The sequence below is a fragment of the Mytilus galloprovincialis genome, chromosome 3 (assembly GCF_965363235.1).
Source record: "Mytilus galloprovincialis chromosome 3, xbMytGall1.hap1.1, whole genome shotgun sequence".
Classification (NCBI taxonomy): domain Eukaryota; kingdom Metazoa; phylum Mollusca; class Bivalvia; order Mytilida; family Mytilidae; genus Mytilus; species Mytilus galloprovincialis.
The window spans coordinates 100819052-100840268 of NC_134840.1; the positions used below are offsets into that span (position 1 = coordinate 100819052).

The 21217-nt window shown below is 31.9% G+C and overlaps 2 protein-coding genes and 1 pseudogene across 3 annotated transcripts in view; 2 read left to right on the forward strand and 1 right to left on the reverse strand.

Annotated features, from left to right (window-relative positions):
• Positions 1–1538: 1538 nt before the first annotated feature.
• The window catches only part of LOC143069539 (uncharacterized), a 46957-nt gene continuing 27278 nt past the window's right edge, over positions 1539–21217 (reverse strand). For both annotated transcript variants that reach the window (XM_076244224.1, XM_076244225.1), the window contains exons 4-6: positions 10191–10563; positions 4549–4593; positions 1539–3286 (exon numbers count right to left, since the gene is read on the reverse strand). In XM_076244224.1, the coding sequence (XP_076100339.1) occupies positions 3234–3286; positions 4549–4593; positions 10191–10563 (471 nt within the window). In that variant the 3' untranslated portion in view covers positions 1539–3233. The remainder of the gene's footprint in view (positions 3287–4548; positions 4594–10190; positions 10564–21217) is intronic.
• On the forward strand, positions 12871–13718 carry LOC143069837 (uncharacterized; annotated as a pseudogene).
• On the forward strand, positions 17202–17946 carry LOC143069538 (uncharacterized). The gene has a single exon (XM_076244222.1). It carries the CDS (start codon positions 17212–17214, stop codon positions 17902–17904), a length of 693 nt encoding a protein of 230 aa, XP_076100337.1. The 5' UTR covers positions 17202–17211; the 3' UTR covers positions 17905–17946.

Here is a 21217-nt window from a genome sequence, read left to right on the forward strand (position 1 = left end):
TCTTTATTTATGACATCACCTTGCGATATGGCCTCTTCCTATAGGAACTATCGAAAGTGTCCCAATCGATCCCTTCTTAAATTATTACTTCATCTGCTGGTATGACCCCTTCGTTTAGGTTGCACTTTGTAAAAACAGATGTTTTTCAAATCACGCCTCTTTTGTTGTGATATATAATATTCATAGATAATTTGATTTGTTGACATACTGGTTCCCAGATATTATCTCTATGTTTCATCTCATAAAGACATAACTTGGGACTGTCACCTGTATAAAAGCATACGATTGCGGTGAAAAAAGAATTCTGAAGTAGGCAAAAGGGAAAGGTAGTGATAGTTTACAACTTCAGTATAAGTTTAAACTCTACCAAGTCCAGGGCATATAACTGTTGAAAGTATGCCGCATATCCCTATGTTTTGAATGAAGGCAACAGTAGTATACCGCTGATCGAAAATTTTAAATCGATTGAGAAGAAAACAAATCCGGGTTACAAACTTAAACTGAGGGAACATATCAAATATAAGAGAACTACGACACAACAGAAACACAATATTAAAATGTAACACACACAAAAAAGAACTATAATATAACAATGGCTATTTTTCTGACTTGGTACAAGACATTTTAAGAAAAATGGTGGATTAAACCTGGTTTTGAGGCATGCCAAAACTCTCGCTTTTATGGCAATGTTAAATATAACATTAAAATGACAACATAACATAACAGGACTATAATATAAATAAATGGAAGAACATATAGAACAGAGAAACACACGAATAATAGCTAACAAAAGGTAACAGGTTTAAAATTCGACCTTTGATTAAAATACAATGTAGTAGTTCATATCAATTTTCTACTTAGGATATAATTTTTCACAAAAATTCATAGTAAAGTGTCACAGGTTTAGCCCCCAAGAGAGTTCCTATGGGGAAATTCAACCTACAGGCACTTTAGAAAGTGTCCCTGTCGACCATGTCTTTACTTATAACATCACCTACTGATATGACCCCTTCCTAAAGGTATAGTAGAAAGTTTCTCCATCTATATTTGTTTCACTTATGACATTACCTGCTGATATGGCCCTTATCTATAAGCACATTAGAAAGTGTCTCTATTAACATTTTCTTTTTTATGACATCACCTGCTGATATGACCCTTTAATATAGGCACAGTGTAAAGTGTCTCCATCACACATGACATCACCTGCTGATATGAACCTTTCCTATAAGCACTTTAGCGAGTGTTTCTATTAACCCTTTCTTGACTTCTGACATCACCTGCTGATATGAACCTTTCTTATAAGCACTTTAGCGAGTGTTTCTATTAACCCTTTCTTGACTTCTGACATCACCTGCTGATATGAACCCTTCCTATTAGCACTTAAGAAAGTGTCCCTATTAACCCTTTCTTGACTTCTGACATCACCTGCTGATATGAACCCTTCCTATTAGCACTATAGAAAGTGTCTCTATTGATATTTTCTTTATGAATGACTTATCGCAAATACATAATTAAATCAGTAACTGTTCTTTCACCGATTCTCATACAATAATTTTATTGGCACAAATACAATTACAATAATTGGCAAAGGCCCAAATTTCTGTACATTATAGCAATGAATACAGCATAACTAAATATGTTATAGTTGAGAAGCTAAAATTTCATTTCTATATAACAGAAAGTTATGTATATAAGAACTTTTCACTTTCAGGACTTTTAAAGAATTGCTATTAATATAACTTTTCATATATTTAGCTGATTTTCACTACAACATGTAGGAAGTATATTTAATGGACTTTAAATTTATTCTGTAGTTCTAATTTTTTTCACATTTCAGTATAAAGAGATTTTCATCTTCTACTTCACCCAATTTACATACATTACAAACTCGTTCATCGGTGGGTAACCTAAATGTCGCCATTTTTCAATAGCAAGATTGTGTGCACTCAATCTTAATTTACACAGAGATAACCTTTCTAATTTATTACTAAGAACAACAACATAAAAACTACGCTGAAGTGAATTATGAAATTGTTGATAACAATTAATTTTGATGAGTTGTGAATTTTTGATGATTTATCCTGTGTGCACTGATCAATCGTTCGTTGTTTAATACTTGGTAGAACGTGACCTTTGCCAAAACTTTTGACAATACTGTCAATAGATATATCTCAGATATATACCTACTAAAACTACAGTAAGACAAATGATAACCATTTATTAAAAACGTGATAAAAAACAAGATAAAACATCGTAATAGAATTCAAAACAAAGCGACATATTAAATAGTCCATATCACTGTAAAATATTTAGAGCAGTTCGCAATGAAATTATCAGTTACATCCGAAAGGCAATAGATGGCTATAAGTGGAAACTGATAGCATTGACGAAAATATTCATCCAGGTAATTGGTGGCGCATTGCCAAGTCTGTATCTAATTTTACTAAACACAGAGATCCCCCTTTTTTGGCCAAATCCGTTTTCATCCATTGGACAAATCAGAGATCCGGCACAAGTATTTTGCTAATATAAAAAATATTCATATAGAGCCAGAAATCCCTGATAATAACGAGCCTCCACCATGTCATTTAAACAACTGACTCATCAGTGACACTCGAATCCAAAAAAAGTTAAAAATGCCAAATAAAGTACGAAGTTGAAGAACATTGAGGACCAAACTTCATAAAAGTTTTGCCAAATACAGCTAAGGTAATCTATGCCTATTTTGTAAACAGTTAATTTATAAATATAACCGTATCAATGATAATTCATGTCAGCACAAGCACAAAAGTGCTGACTACTGGGCTGGTGATAGCCTCAGGGAAATAAATCTCCACCAGCAGTGGCATAATTGCGTTCTTATTTTTGAATTTTGTTCATGTATGTAAATAAACTCATCAAAAGACACCCTAGAAGTTTTAAAAAAAGAGAGAGCAGGTTAATGCCCCTAAAAGGCAGCACTCGCACCTGCAAATTGAAAAGGGATTAGTAAAAGTTGTAAAAACTTGTTTCGAAATCCAATTTAAATTATAAATATGTTAAACTGAAAACAAACAACGTCTTCTTATTTAGATTGTTAAACTTCATAATATCATTTGGTTGTGTTACCATAAGAACATTAAACTCCTCCTTTACCATCGCGAAAATCACATGTCTCTATTGCTGTCTTCTTTATACCAGAACTAGCAGTAATAGTTGAAATGCGCATCCGGATGTAAACAAATTTGTACCGTTTATGTTATTACACACCCTTCAATCCGAATTCGTTTGCGCATGTTCTGTATTTCTAAAATATAAATCAAGGATTACAAATAGAAATGTCTGCCTGAAAAGAGGTATCTTCATATTGATGTTACTAAATAAATCTTGAATATGAGAATTTAAAATATTTAAGATATATCTTACAATAATGGCTACAAAAAATATAAATGGCACCTCCAGTTAAGCGAACACTCTTCCACATTATACAAATAGTAAGTTCGAAACAGCATTTTACAACATTAGATCTAGCTGGCTTGGCTTGATTTGGTAAACGAAATGTTTTATGTAGGCTCCAATTATAATTTTTCACTCAAGCATTAGGCATTAATTTGAATAAAGTGGTGGCTATGGTGTTCTGTTTTTTTGTGTATGTGTTACGGGTGTTACACTTCTTTCATGTTTTTGTCTTCAGGGATCGAGTAATGCATATAAACTTATGGTATGGGCTTTCTTCATTGTTGAAGGCCGTACGGTGACCTATAGTTGTTAATGTCTGTGTCATTTTGGTCTCTTGTGGACAGTTGTCTCATTGGCAATCATACCTCATCTTCTTTTTTATATTAGTTAAGTTGTCGGTTTTACAAAATTGTATACACCATATTAAAAAGCAACAAATACTTTTACAAGTAGAAGGATCAATGATGTTGCAAATTAGATGATGTCGACACAAATTTTGAATTTAAAAGAGTGTATTAACACGCGTTTTGATCACCTGAATATTTTACATCATATTTGATTTAGATAGTATTCTGGTTTGTCTGAGGCATTGCTTTGACAAAGTCTTTTAACTTACATTGTAGCACTACACTAGATATCTTGTGAGAGATTCTTGCATGATGGTGTTGTTAACACATGTGTGTAACTGAATAATATTTAAAAAAAACCAAGATGAATGGTCTTTATATTGGTATGTTATAATTTTAAACGTTTCAAGTTAAAGACATTATGTTTATGCATCAATGTCTTTCATACATCAATAATAAAAACTGAAATCTATTGAATTTATAAATTTTTAAATTATTCAAAATAAATCAAATAACTATACGTAAATGTAAAATTATGAACCTGTTCAAGGGAGACACTACTTGTATAGCTTGAATTTACTTTTTCGAACAGTACAACGGAATTCCAATCTTGTATACTAATGATACGTCAAACCAATTAATTAACTGCGCATTCGTGCTCTACCTTCAATGAAGATTCTAATTTTTTAATACATGTATTATCAAAAGTTGTGAATCTATATGATAGTGACAACTAATGAATGCTTTATATTTGACTTTATACCTGTAATAATCTCTTCAGTACGTCTGCGTTCTTCTTCTTCTCTTGCTGAAATATAGATTAAGGAATATAAATAAAAGTTCTGCCTAAAAATATGTATCTTCATATTAATGTTACTAAATACATCTTGAATATGAGAATTTTAAATATTCAAAATAAATTTTACACAAATGGCTACAAAAACTATAAATTGCACCCCCAATGTAGCAAACACCCTTCCAGATTATACAAACAGTAAGTTTGAAAAGTCAAACAGCAGTTAACAACACAAGATCTAGATAGCTTGGTTTGATATTGGTAAACGAGTGACGGGGTTAAATTTTTCATTGCACTAAATATTGAAAAGGTCTAGCATGTTTATCTATTTTCATAAATATTCATAATGTCTAATAAAATTAGTAGATTTAGCTAACAAGGTCCTATTATTTGAAAAAAGTATCATTCATTTATAATGGTAAATTGTTTTAACGTTAATTAAGCTATAATTTAAAAAAAATCGCTAGCCCCTCTCTGTTATTGATATAAGATAACTCTAGTTAATTTTTCCAACATTCCCTCATTCTGGGGAGATAATATAATTCGGTTTTCGTTTATAGTCTTTTTCATAAAAGTAAAAAAATGTTTTATATAGGTTCCATTTATAATTTTTCACTAAAGGAATAGGCACTACTTTGAATAAAGTGGTGGCTATGGTTTTCTGTTTTTGTGTATGTGTTAGGGGTGTAACACTTCTTTCATATGTTTGTCTTCAGGTATTGAGTACTGCATATAAATTAAGTTAAGTTGTCGGTTTTACAAAATTGTATACACCATATTAAAAAGCAACAAATACTTTTACAAGTAGAAGGATCAATGATGTTGCACATTAGATTATGTCGACACAAATTTTGAATTTAAAAGAGTGTATTAACACGCGTTTTGATCACCTGAATATTTTACATCATATTTGATTTAGACAGTATTCTGGTCTGTCTGAGGCATTGCTTTGACAAAGTCTTTTAACTTACATTGTAGCACTACACTAGATATCTTGTGAGAGATTCTTGCATGTATACAACGACTTAAACTTATTTCTTTTGCAATTTATATAATCGGCAGAGCCTCGCATTTCCCCGTTTCAAAGCCTCATCCTTATATCGTTGATATGTCAAGTCAATGCGTTATTATTGTTGTTATGTCGTTAACACATATGTGTAACTGAATAATATTTAAAAAAAAGATCTACGGTCTTTATATTGGTATGTTATAACTTTAAACGTTTCAAATAAATAAAATTATATTTATGTATCAATGTCTTTAATACACCAATAAAAAAAACTGAAATCTATTGAATTTATTAATTTTGTAATTATTCAAAAGTAAATCAAATAACTATACGTATATATAAAATTATGAACCTGTTCAAGGGAGACCATACTTGTGTAGTAAGTTTTAATTGACTTTTTCGAATCGGAACAGTACAAAGGGATACCAATCTTGCATAAAAATGACACATCAATATAATTAAGTAACTACGCATTCGTGCTCCACCTTCAATGAAGATTCTAAATTGTCAATATAACCAAGCTGGAAAATATTATCTCTTGATTTTTACATTGCTTTCTCATTGACAAGTTTAAGTTAACAAATGACATTAAACAATAAAATAGATTTTAAAAACTTTTACAGATGGCTTAAAATTATAATGTAAAAGATTGATAAAAAGATTTATAAAAAGAAAAATTGGGGTTATTGGACAAATTATTTTAAGTCATTCAAATGAATAAAACCAGAGTATTCTGAAAATCTGACAAAAGTTCCAAAACAATACAAGCGAATGTCTTAAAAATAGATTAACAAAAAATAAAGGAAACAGTAGTATATCGTTGTGCAATGGTCTCAAATCGTTTATGCAGGTCACAAAACAAAAACAAAAACTTACAAAAGAAACATCATAGCTAAATACATAAATGTTTGATCTATTAATTACGTGACTCGTCGTATAGCAATACAAATTCACACTCGGCAAAAACAGTCATATTCTGGAACAGGCCACGTTCGGTACTAATAAGACCAGCCGACGTAGATGGTAAATCACAATCTAAGACGTGGTCAAATGTCGTTAGATATATAATTGATTAGGCAAAACGGAAAGTCCCTAATCAAATCACGGTAGGTATAGTGTCAGGCTAGGATCGTGGTTTTTCGAGTGATTCGGTCCGTGTTTTTTTTTTTTCGAGTGTAGGGCGGGCTTTTTCGAGTGATAAAACATGCGATCAGGTCAATTAACTGCTAATTCGTAATTATTATAGTTTTTTACTTGACTACCCATCTTATTTTAAATACAATACATGTTTGGAGTAACAAAGAAGCACACTTTCTTTGAATTTAACCATTTCATTTAGTGTTTGTTATTGTCCGGGCTTTTTCGAGAGGAACTGTGAAACTGTCCGGGTTTTTAAACAAATGATCCGGGTTTTTTAACGAAAAATTTTATAAGAAAAAAGTTATTCTTGACTTCAAAAAAATACTTTTCTTGATTATAATGTAATTTAATGAATGAAAATATCATATATTCTCAATATATCACCAACAGATATTACTATGTTGATCAAAATTAACTTTTTTCAAAAGACTATTTTCATATTACCGACTTTTGACTCCGGTTTATATAATTTTTGACAGGTTACCTACGACATCCTGGTACTCGATCAATGAAGGGCAAGGTAAATAAGTAACATCAAACATTTAATCGGTGTGATTTGGGGGGAAATTTTACTATTTTCCGATGAGTTTGTTGTGTAAAGAAAATATGAAGCAGTATATTTTCTCCAAGAATTGTACCGATGTTACTTCTTTACATTACTCTTAATTGGCCTAGTACCAGGATGTCGTAGGTCACCTGTCGAAAAATAATAAAAACCGGTTTCAAAAGTCGGTAATATGAAAATAGTCTATCTAATGCAAATTTTCTGTTCGGGAAAACATTCTACCACAACATTCCAGTATTAAATTAGAAATTATTTGATCCTTTATAAAAAGGTCTTGAGAACATAGTAGAGACGACTCATATTCATTTGAACTTCATTTTATGGTATTTTTGTTGTCACAGTTAATAATATTTTTCGTGATGAACATCGGTGTTTTTGGTATTTTTCGATAATACGTCTTATGGTATACCGTTACCCGTCCGTCATCAGCAGGTCGGACAATAACTCAAAAACGCTGTAACCAATTTCATGAAACTTCTTTGAATTGTTTATATCTATTGAGGGTATCCTCCAGGCTTTCGAATTTTATAAATTTTAGATTTTATGTTTCCGAGTTATGGAATTTTATTAAACAAACCAGAGGCTCTAAAGAGCTTGTGTCGCTCAACTTGGTCTATGTGCTGCAGTGCATAATAAACAAAGGACACACTTCAACAGAAAGACGAATATAGAATTCATGACAAAATTTTCGGTTTTTGGTGATGGTGACTTATATCTAGATCTTACTTTACTGAACATTCTTACTGTTTACAGTTATCTCTTTCTATAATGTACTTGGTCCATAAGTTTCGGAAGAAAAGATTTTTATAAAACAATGTTTGCATTGCACATGGCTTATTTTTAACACTCTCATTGTGTCAAACTAAAAATTCCGCAAATCGTTGGTCAAGTGTTTTGTACATGAAATGTACTTCGTCGTAACCTTTGATAGTCATCAATGACCTAATGAATAGCCAATGGAAATGTTGTAATATCGTCTTATCGTGCTGAATAAGCAAATCAAACTAAAGCATATTTTCGTATCACTTTTTCGTATCACACTCCGTGTAGTGTGATATGACAATTTGGTTAATTATGCAAGAAATATATAATAAGCCACAACCATAAGAGATTGTACTTTATTCTTTGAAAACGCGACAGGCGTATCATGAGCCCATGGCGCACCTGTTTTTATTAAAAAAACGGAGTAAGAAACCTACTGGACAGCAAAGAAGAATCAGATAGAATTATTGTTTTTGTTAGATGTATTTCTATTTGTGTCCACATGGTCCATCTGACGAGTTAAGCCTTTTCAACTGATTTTAATAGTTCATTCTTATGTTGAACTGTTACACCATTGTCCCAGGTTTATGAGAGTGTTGGGATCCCGCTAACGTGTTTAACCCCGCCACATTCTGTATGTGTGTGTCTGTTCCAAGTCAGGAGCCTGTTATTCAGTGGTTGTGGTTTGTTGATTTGGAACACCTTTGTTTTTCGTTTACTTTTTGTAAATAAATTATGCCGTTAGTTTTTCTCGTTTGAATTGGTTTACGTTTGTCTCATTGACAATCATACCACATCTTCTTCTTTTTTCATATGTAATACAAAATATTCTACTACAAGAGGTCTGCCTCCTGCCCCCACAAAATAAACTTCATTAAAAACAAATAAAAAATCATTCACACACTTAATCCGACCAGTTTTTATTCCCATTAGCAATAAATTCTGAATTTAAATTTCATATTTAGTTAACAATGAAATGAATAAATAATCAGCTTAATTCACTATTTGCACATATGTCCTAATCCGAATTGTCTATACTTACATCATGTTGTTGACATCATGAATATATACTGTACAGCAAATTTATAAGATGTGACAAACAACAATGTACACACATGACTGATACTTTTTTTTATATAAAGTGTAAGTGTTAGTACATCTTTATCAAACTGATGAATGCATAAGATTCATGTCTTAAAAAGTACATAATTGGAACCCTTTTTAATTGTTTTTAAACGTAAATAAACTGACAAATAACATTCTAAGCATAACATATTTTGTATAATCACTCGATAAAACACAGACGCACTCGAAAAAGCCCGGACTGCTCTTGAAAAAAACCGAACACATTGAAATGAATTTAGTCTCAAGATATCGTTTTCAATGCAACAAGAATTGTTGTACAGTGCCTGTAAAACTAAGGATATATGGATTCTATGTATGCATTTCCATCGACATGTGCATTGGTGGTATATGTATGAAAATGGCTTTATTCTGGTTTTTGGAATAAAAGCATTGTAAGGCTAAATTTAACTTTTTCAACGAAAAATGATGTCGAGCTTCTACATCACGTCTTGTCAGAAAGGAAGTCTGTTTGTTTACATTTTTGATAATATTCACTCGAAAAAAGTGATCACACTCGAAAAAGCACGATCCTAGCCGGACACTATACCTACCGTGAAATGGCAAAATCAAAAGCTCAAACACTAAACAAATGAATAACAACTGTCCTATTCCTGACTTTGGACAGGCATTTTCTTTTATAGAAAATTGTGTATTGAACCTGGTTTTATAGCTAGCTAATTAGTTATCAAAGGATTACAATTTAGTACGCCAAACGTGTGTTTCGTCTACATAAGACTCAAATCACATTAGCAAAAACGAAAAGCAAGAATACGATAATATCATAAACAATAATAAGCAACACCTCTTAGTAATAAACATTTACATACTAAGATATAAGTAATTAACTCTTTGAGGAGTAAACTTTTACACATCAAGCTTTACATTAGTTTTTCGAATGTTGACCTCTGACATTTCAAATTTTGACCTCTCACATTATTTAACATTGCGAGTGAAATGCAATCTGAATTTTTTTTTAAAATGACAAAATATTATTCTGTAACTGTTTACCTTTAGTATTCCGAAATTCTGTAATCTGTGGCAAGGCCATTATTTCTTCCACATTTTTTTTCGCTTTCATATAGTCTTCTTGTAACAATTCATGGGCTTTCCTCACCTCTGTGTTTTGTTCTTGTAATAATGCATTAGATATCTTTACTTTTTTATAGTTTTCTTGCAGTAATTCATTGGATTTCTCTACATTTTCATGTTTTCCTTGTAGTAATTCATGGGAGCGTTTCAGACTTTTAAAAGATTTTTTTAGTTCCTTGATTTCATCATAGGACCGTTTGATGTCCATCATTATTTCTCGGTTGGTTTGATCTAGAGGTTTGGTTTTCAGATGATCACACTCTTGCTTCATTTTACCCAATCTATCAATGGCCTGAAAGGATATGATGATTCTTTTAACAATATATTTAATATACCTATATGGCGTTATTTTCTGTCAGAACGAAAGGTATTTCTTCTGAAGAAACATTCGCAACGATGCGAAGTGTGAAACTAAACAAATACCACAAATCGTTGCCAATTGCAGAAATTTATTTCTAATTCTAAGATGACGATATATTATTGTCAACCAGTACAATCACAGTATATCTACCTTTAGCGCAAGCGCACAAATACAAAAAAAAGCCTGCAAGTTACATCGATGGTTTAAAAGAAATAGCGAATGCTTAGTTCGTTAAAATGTTTGATTTTTTTCTTATTGTTGCGATGTGTTAATTAAAATTCAAATAATATCATAACGTTTTTGTCAATAGTCACAGATGTACAATACCGCATGTTTTTCAATTCGTTTGTTACAATCATAAATGAAAACAAAAATAAAAGAAGATATATTGAATAACCAGTTAATAAAGGTATGCGCATTTTATCTGGAACTAACTTGGAACCATAAATTATGTAAAAATCAGTTGACAACTGACCACTTCTCTTTGAGCACAGAAAAGTGCAAATTGGTGTAGTTGACGCAATTCTTGTCCTATTTTCAAAGTATTTACTTCATTGGTATTTTTCAGATGTTTCATAAGACCGAGCGCAAACTGGTTACAAAATCCAGACATTTTCCAAGGGTATGCTATATTTACCAAATTCTTTAAAATCATGTTACTGTTACAAGAACTATCAGACCACATTTAGTAACCACGGTATCCGCTATTTGAATGACTTTTATACGTATTTTCTCTCAATTTTTGAATTAATATACATACGTATAAGCCAGAAAGACCTATTGAATTTTGATATGGAAATTAAGGTCAATGTCATGTATTAAATTTTGACCTTTGCGTTTGAGTCCATCTCTCCTTTATGTTTTTCAGACTGATATTGAAGAACTGATTCAGATTGATTACATGTATGTTGTTGAGACAAAAAGTATAGCTGATTCGAAACAACTTCTTGCAAGAGTTATTATCCTTGAAATGATTAAGTTTCAAATTAATTGGCAGTAACCACAGGGAGGTAAATTTATAAAGCCTTGAACCCTGACAAAGGTCAACAGACAGTGAACTTGGGTAAACCCCAATCAGTAATGGTGCTTTTGACAAGACAAGTTGATGAACCAGGGCTATGTCAAAGAATTCCTCGTCTTTTTTCTAAACCGAAGTTCATCGGAAGGTACTAGGACCTTTTTGATAAATATTCTGTATCAACAACACAAATAACACACGGTGGTCTTTAAGTATAGATTCTGGGAACTGATGTTATTTATCATCTTAATAGCGTGATATAGTATTCTTTTATTTGTCTTTATGAATATTACTTAAACTGTTCGTTTGTTCTTTTGGTGGTAATGGTATCTATTTTACGTGGCTCGTCATTGTGTTATTGTTGTATGATAATTGTTGTTTCATTGTCTTTCATGTTTGCCTATATGACTATTAATGTATGCCTCTTATGTAGTTCTTGTTACATATAAAGTTACTCTGTACTCATACATCCCGTCAAGGTGTTATTGTTCAATGATAATTTCTGTATTTTTGTCTTTCGTTTTTGCTATTGTGCTTTGTGTGTGTGCCCTTTTGTGTTATTTTTCTGCATCTGACATGGCTCTGTACTTACAAGTGAAAGTTTGGCTAGCTATAAAACCAGATTCAATGCACCATTTTCTACATCAGAAAATGCCTGTACCAAGTTAGGACTATGACAGTTGTTATCCATCCGTTTGATGTGTTTGAGCTTTTGGTTTTGCGATTTGATTAGGGACTTTCCGTTTTGAATCAGTTCCAAATTTTTGTGATTTGTAATGTTTCTTTATAAATCCCGTTGTTGTGTTATTGTGTCATGGTAAATGTTTTGGAGTACTTTTATTTTAGCGGACGCCATAAAAACAAATACGGGAAACTCTAGTAAATACTAGTATATAGAGATTGGTCGCGTCAAAATGTTATATACGAAAACAGCCCAAAAATTAAAAAAATGTCAAAATCGAATTCCCCAGGTTAAATTTTGTTTTAAAAAATGTTGTTTTTATTATGTTTTTTTTAAAATTAGAATTACAAAATCTAGCAGAAATACGTATTGGTAAGTGGACAAAATGTCCACGCTTCCGTTACGCAGGTAGGTATATCACGTGATAAACAATCTATTATCTGTTACCTCTACGTCATGAATATTCATGAAATAAGCGACGTCATAGTCATAACGTAAAATCAGCTGTGTTTACATACATTACAATGTAATTATGGAAATGCCGATCAAGCTAAAAGATCTGTTTATCATTTGTGAAAATATTGAGAAAATTATTGAGTGGTGTATTTGTATAGGATTAATTCTAAATTGATCTGCAGAGGTATGAAAAAGTGAAGCCATGAATATTTTGGATTAAGAAAAGACAGTTCTTTTTCAAACGACATTTTTTATTGGAAGTGCAGCAACAAAAAATGCATTAAAAAGGTATCTATCAGAAACGGATCATGGTTTCAAGGACAGTATCTATGTTTGGAAAAAATATTATTTATCACTAATATCTTTATTTACAAAATAGACAGTGAGAAAATTGGAGGAGATATCGTAATTGTCGAAATAGATGAAAGCAAATTCGGAAGAAGAAAATACCACAAAGCTTCAGTAGAAAATCGAACAAAATTAAAATTACTGAAATTGATTAAAGACAATATAACTTGAAAACCAGGAACAACAATCATTAGCGACTGTTGGGAGGCATATGATTGCTTAGGTTCAGAGGGATTTGAACATCTAAAAGTCAATCACTCTGTACATTTTGTAGACGCGGAAACAGAAGCTCATACAAACACCATTGAGAGTACCTGACGTGCACTTAAAAAATCACTTCTAAAATACATCACAGTGAAATCACGCTATGACACTTATTTTCGTCAATATTGTGTACGAAAGATATATATAATCGGCTCTAACGACCCTTCCATAGCATTTATAAACCTTATCCAAAAAGTGTATAATCCAGAAAAACAAAAACGAACATTGATTACGAAAGAAACTCTCACCATCAGTGAACCGCAACCTGAAACTAAAAAACCCACAGTACTACAAGAAATAACATACATTAAATTCTAGTCTGAATGATGTTTCTAGCTTAAATCGGTAAGTGAATAATACTTATTTTTAATCGTTATATTGTTGTTTTAAAAATCATTTGTAACATCGTCGTCTTTAGAAGCGGTAAACAAACATGGCCGCTGTTTGTATTTTAGCACGGCAACGAAAATTTGGGTTGTCGGTCACGTGCATATATTGTTCATCTCTCAACTTCCGGGGTGCGCTAAAACAGATACACCTAATTTTTGAACTAGTGATTAAGACAATAATACAACGTTCACTGCTGTTCCCCTATTATATCTGTTTTTTGTTCACACATCGTTGTCAACATATTGGAATTTTATACGACTGTCATACAAGTAAGATGTTTAGCTAGCTAAAAAACCAGCTTCAATCCACCAATTTCTACATAAGAAAATGCCTGTACCAAGTCAGGAATATGACAGTTATTATCCATTCGTTTGATGTGTTTGAATGTTTGATTATGTCATTTGATTAAAGGAAAAATCGCAATCTTTTACTCATAGTTTACATATGTTCATTATGACATAAAATACATATTCACAAAGTATTATCGCTATATGTGCAGTAATAAAGAAGAAAATCAATAATTAATAAACAATTTTCTTTCTTTAAAAAAAAAGAAAAACAATACGTGAACCTAAGATCGCTGGTCACCAAAAGATTGTTGCTGAATTTTTGTTTGCTTTTGTACCGAAATAATTGACTATGAATAGAAGAAGATAATGATGTTATACTACCTTTATTAAAACTATGCAATTGTTTGTACATTCTTGCACAAGTCAGTTGAAAGCAATGCTGGATAGTTGTGAAAATAAAAAGTAAAATCACAAAAATACTGAACTCCGAGGATAATTCAAAACGGAAAGTCCCTATTCAAATGGCAACATCAAACGAATGAATAACATATTCCTGACTTGGTACAGGCATTTTTAAATGTAGAAAATGGTAGATTGAACTTGGTTTTATAGCGCTAAACCTCTCACTTGTATGACAGTCGCATCAAATTCCATTAAATTTACATCGATGCGCGAACAAAACAGACATAGTAGGTATAATTGTCAAAATATGGGTATAGCAGTCATCACTGTGTCACAATCTCAGAACAAACAAATATTTATATAATTTTATCGTTCAAAGTATTTTCGAAGTAATATAATAATTTCACATGAGGAATGGTGGTATACAGGGTTAAAAAGTTAAACGTTTTGTTAGAACTAATTTCAGAAAAAGATCGAGATTTAAAAAAGTTTTGTAGAAATTTTAAGAATACACATATAGTTAAAACCACTACGCGAGTAAAATAATATTGTCGTTCAAAGTATTTGCAAAATTAAAATCGAACAATAACATAATGGCATTATAATAGAACAAAAACATAATGGCATTATAATAGAACAATAACATAATGGCGGGATCCTAAAAATTACAAAGCTACGTCTATATATACAAGTGTATTTATTTATATATACACGTGTATTTATACAGCTTCTATTTGAATATACATTTTAAAGCTCGGCTATTTTATTTATAACTCTTGGAATATACATAATTTTTTCATCACCCTTTTGCAAATCCCAGTTTCTACAAACGAGATGTCTCATGCAAATTGCAGAAACTAATAGCAATATAAATTTAAGCACTCAGTTTGCTTTATAATCGGGCTACATTTATTTTATCTGCCGTATCTTTATATTTTGTTTCCTGCGTGGATGCCTTCAAATTCTCAAATTATTATTGAAGCTATGAACTCATAGAAGATGTTGAATAGATAGATTTAGGGTCCAATTTCCATTTGAAGTGGAACTCTGTGGCATGCAACTTATAAGAAGATTTCGTTTATTTTTCTTAAGAGTAACAAACCAGCTTCATTGGACCCTCTTATATAGAGACTTGTTTTAGTCTCATAACACATATCACATTTTAAGGATTTCTCTTTTTTTCTTAAATCAATCCAAATATCTACAGAGAAACTTGGTTTTGAAGAATATCTTATTTATGAAGTTTCATGAATACCTCAACATACTCTAAAAAGAAATAATTTATATCAAAGATATGTAGATATAAAACGATACCAGGACTAAAATGTTGTACGACAGACGCGAGTTAAGTCTACAAAAAATCATCAGTGACTCTCAAATAAAAAAGTTAAAAAGGCAAAGTTGAAGAATCTATTCTTTAGGTATAAAATCCTGGGCCTTGCGAAATATATTAATATAATTAGTTGACTTCGGATGTCAAACTACCTACCTCAAGTGTTTTGACTCCGAACTCATTGACATTTTATCCGGATTTTTTTGTGATATTGGGCGTGTGAACAGAATGATGTATAATTGTGAATGAATCAAGACTTAATACAATTTTCAAAACGGTTCACCTTAAATCTGTACAGGCAATTTTATCTGGCTCTTATTGTATAGTTTTATTGTTGATATTCACCCTACATGTACCAAATGTTAGATTATGTTTATTTATATTACAGAACTTTCTTTGTTTTTCTAACAGGAAGATTTAGTATACTTAACGACAAAATTATTCTTATTTACCTGTGTAGAATTTGAAAACCGTTTTTTTTTCAAAGTAAGGATTTTGTATAAATTGTAAAATAATTCACAGTGATATCTTACCATAGCTTTGTTTAAACTGGTTTATTTATTTTTGACCTTAAATATTTATCACTAATAGCTTTATTAACTATGAATATGCATTCAGGTATCGCATCTCAAATTTATTCGTTCATAGTGTGTTAATCTACGTTTTTTTATTGATTTAAGCCTTCCAATCGATATTTTATCGTGTGTTTTCCTATGTTGTGATGCTATACTATTGTCTCAGTAAAAGGGAGAAGGTTTGGTACCATTAAAACGTTTAATCTCGCTGCAAATGTTTGCACCTGTTCTAAGTCAGGAATTTGATGTACAGTAGTTGTCATTTGTTTATGTTTTATATACATTATTCTCGTTTCTCTTTTTTTTTATATGGATTAGACCGTTGGTTTCCCCGTTTGAATGGTTTTACACTTGTAATTTTTGGGGCCCTTTTTAGCTTGTTGTTCGGTGTGAGCCAAGGCTCCGTGTTGAAGGAGGTTGAAGACCGTACCTTGACCTATAATTGTTTACTTTTATACATTAATATTTGGATGGAGAGTTGTCTCATTGGCACTCATACCACATCTTTCTATACCTTTGTACCATAGTACAAAATATGTAGATGCTATAAGATTGAACTATTAAAACAGACAAACAAAAAATGGAATTGAAATTGTATAAGGAACATATATTCTTGCTAGTGAACCTTTTCCGGAAATTTAGAATATAATATCAATAAACAAAACGTCGAGTGATGGACATTGTATTTATCAAATGAATCTGTTTATAAAGTCTTACATTCGACTGATATACAAAATATAAGCAGAGACTTTATAAATCCATACTTAAACAGTACATAACACAATTAACATTATGATAGTTATTAGTTTTGGAGAGGAAACATGGCTAATTGCATCAGATACTTTCCAACTCAGGCTTTAAACTTTGCATTCAAGGACAAGATTAAGGCAATATTCAAGTCAATTAAGAATGATTCCAATGCAATCAAATTCTCAAAAAATATTGCATCTGGTGGACCTGCTGGTGCCATGTCACTTGTCTTTGTCTATTCACTCGATTATTGTAGAACCAGGATAGCCAATGATGCCAAGTCTGGAAAGACCGGTGGTGAACGCCAGTTCAATGGTATGGTTGATGTGTACCGTAAAACCATTGCATCAGACGGTGTACAAGGTTTGTACAGAGGATTCGTCATTTCTTGTGTAGGAATCGTCGTCTACAGAGGATTCTACTTCGGTCTGTTCGACACCCTTAAACCAATTCTCTTGGGAGACAAGGCCAACTTGCTCCTGTCATTTGCATTGGGCTACGTTGTCACAATTAGTGCTGGACTTTTGTCATACCCAATTGACACAATCAGAAGAAGAATGATGATGATGACATCAGGTGAGGCCGTCAAATACAAGGGATCAATTGACTGCACAATGACCATTGTCAAGAACGAGGGATTCATGTCCTTGATGAAGGGAGCAGGAGCCAACGTACTCAGAGGAATGGTTGGTGCTGGTGTATTGGCTGGATTTGACAAGTTCCAAGAGTTGTACATCACATGGCGTATTGCACAAAATAAATAAACCAGGTGGACCTTAGATTTTAATAAATGAATTTGTGTGATATATTGAATTAGTAAATTCATCAGTGAACTGGACCATCATCGTTACATAGCATCCAGATGTTGATCATTGTGTTTTATATTGAAAGTTGAAAAACTTGCAAAATACAAGAAACAAAATTTTGAAAAAAAAATAAAAAAATATTTCATTTTATTATTCAACTGACTGATAAAGATTAAATCTAGAAAGGGAGAGATGTAATGTATTGAAATTGTTTATCTAAGGTCACTACAGAACTTAATTACTTTAACAGATGCAGACCGTTATAATCGCGTCTTATCATGTGTGTAACTTGTATTAGTTTATCAGTTGTATTAAAACCATGAAACTGTGCAGACGACTTTATTACCTCTCTAGCAATTAGTAGCTATTTTACAATAATTATTGTAAAATAATAACGTTTTTGTGAGATGCAAGGATTTGAAATGCGTGTGATTTGAAACGGTTTTTTTTTAATTTACGACCGTTTAAAATTAAGATATTTATATATCTTGTTTTGGGTACCTATTCCTGCTTATTGATGCTCATACATTACATTTAATGTAATAACTGTTCAAATCTGTGAGGCATGATAATCATTACATCTATTAAGAATAAGTTCAGTCTCAGTTTAAACGCAACAGTGAATATTCTCTTAGTCTGATAGTACATGTAACAACTAATGGAATTAAAATAAATTACAGAAAAATTTTTTTGTTTGATTATCTTTCTGTTTTCCGACCACTGTGTTTCCGACCTCAGATAAATATTTAAACCGAAAAATCGTTTTAAATTTTCTTTTTGATTTCCGAATATTCTCATTCTATGATCTAAATACACAATATCAAATGATAAACGTTTAGAAATAATCAGTTTATTCTGGGTCATTTTATATCAGTATCACGACAACACGCTGTTTTAATATATAACACACAACTCGTAGAGAAGCCGTCTAAAAACATAAATTATATAATTGCCTTATCATAACTTGATATTAAATAAACATTCACGTTATTAAAACACATATGTTTTGTCAAAAGACAAATATGTTGTAATATATAAATGATTTTTAAACGCAACCTTGTACCAGGTGTGACTGTCTCTTCGAATATGTGGATTATAAGTCAGGAGGTCGCGTTTAATACACAATTTTAACATACATATTCAACATGTTCAAGGTGGCGACAAAACAAATGAATCGCCGTGGAATTCGTTAATTATATTTGGTGCTATTATTTATTTGAATTAAATAAGTAAGTACACTAATAAATGAACAATTTTCGATTAAAGTCGGGAAACTAAATTCAGGTGTCAGCATTATATGATATACACTCTTATCATTTATTTATGGCTCATTAAAAAAAGGGGAAATAGAACTAGTTTCCCAAAAGCATTTTGATTGTCCATAGTATGCAAAACATGTACGGTAACACTTAAATTTACACATTCGAAAGCAGAGACCAAATTTAAGGTGTTAATTAATATCAGAACCACCAGAAATTCAACTTTACCTGAAAGGAATAGAATTAAGAATATTGGCGGATAAAGAAAAATCTCTTTTATTTTTAATCTTTTGCGCATTTATGATTAATTAGTGTTATTTATAATTCATTTAATGACTTAGTACCTGTCATACTTCTACCGTTTGGCATTAAATCTCGGAGAGGTTTGTAAGGGATTGTTTTGTAAAATAATATAGATTATGTTATTTAGATAATGGAAGGAGCTATACTATAAAAACACATTAATAAGTTATCAATACATTCGAGAAAAAAAAGGATTTGTTTTGCTGGGCATATGCCATTTGCGCCGATTTTAAAAGTTTCTTCGATCTTTCATTTGCGCTGAGTGTGCACAGGATAATAACAAACTTTCCAGGACTTCGACCATTTGAATACCCCAATGTGTTAATTTGAAACTACCATAGCAATGATTAAGCCATGTTGATTACCTTAGAAACATTTCTGACCGTTAATTAAGGTAGCGGAAAAACCCAAAATAGACTAAAAAATATAAGTTTGAAAATTCAACACTATTTTAAAATCTAAATGAGAGCAACACGATAAATCTCAGTTTATAATTCCTCCAAAATAAATATCTGTGGACTTTTTTCCCCCTATATTGAGACTACTGTAACCTTGATACTATTTCTTTTAGCTAAAATGAAGATTTAACGACGAGCCGAAATAGATGTACGATCTTCTGTCATATACAGCTCTTCAAAGAGGGACGAAAGATACCAAAGGGACAGTCAAACTCATAAATCTAAAACAAACTGACAACGCCATGGCTAAAAAGACAAACAGAAAAACAATAGTACACACGACACAACATAGAAAACTAAAGAATAAACCACACGAACCCCACCAAAAACTAGGGGTGATCTCAGGTGCTCCGGAAGGGTAAGCAGATCCTGCTCCACATGTGGCACCCGTCGTGTTGCTTAAGTGAATACAAATCCGGTAAATAGTCTAATTCGGTAGGTCATATTCATGAAAGGGAAGGGGATTGTAGTTACAACGTAAGGAACATATCCGATATCATTTGTGAAACGGTTATTCCATAACGGTCAACCAACTCGTGATGGCGTCCGTAAAATTTACGAAGGGATGATTTCAACTTCACCATTTGGAACTCTTGGTTTAATAGCTTCCTTGTGAGCAGCAAACCTCTATCAAGAAAATCATGATAAGAAATGCAAGCACGGGAATATCGTATCAATTGGGAGATATATACCCCGTATGTAGGTGCTGCTGGAATGTTGCTACTTAGAAATGGAAAGTTCACAATTGGAAAGCTGAAATCATCTCTTTTGTCGTAAAGTTTTGTTTTCAACCGACCCTCATTGTCAATTTCCAGATGTAAGTCAAGATATGAAGCCGACTTAACTGTATCTGTAGTATCCTTTATCTCTAGTTCGATTGGATAGATGCGTTCCACATAGTCACCAAATTTTAAATTGTTTCGTGAAAGAACATCATCTATATAGCGGAAAGTAGAGTTAAAGGATATTGCTAACTTCTTATCTTTCTTCCTAAGAAGTTCCTGCATGAAGTCAGACTCATAATAATAAAGAAACAAGTCGGCGAGTAGAGGGGCACAGTTTGTTCCCATTGGAATGCCGACAGTCTGTTGAAAAACACGTCCTCCGAACGTAACAAATATGTTGTCAATCAAGAAATCAAGCATCTTGATAATATCAGTTTCAGAGAGTTTTTTGTTTGAATCAGAGTGATTCTTTACAAAGTAGGATTTATCCCTCCCTAAGACAAGATACTTGTATCTACGTTGGCCA

What these genes read in the sequence shown, in the direction of transcription:
- LOC143069538 (XM_076244222.1), top strand. Translation starts at nt 17,212, where the DNA reads ATGGCTAATTGCATCAGATACTTTCCAACTCAGGCTTTAAACTTTGCA.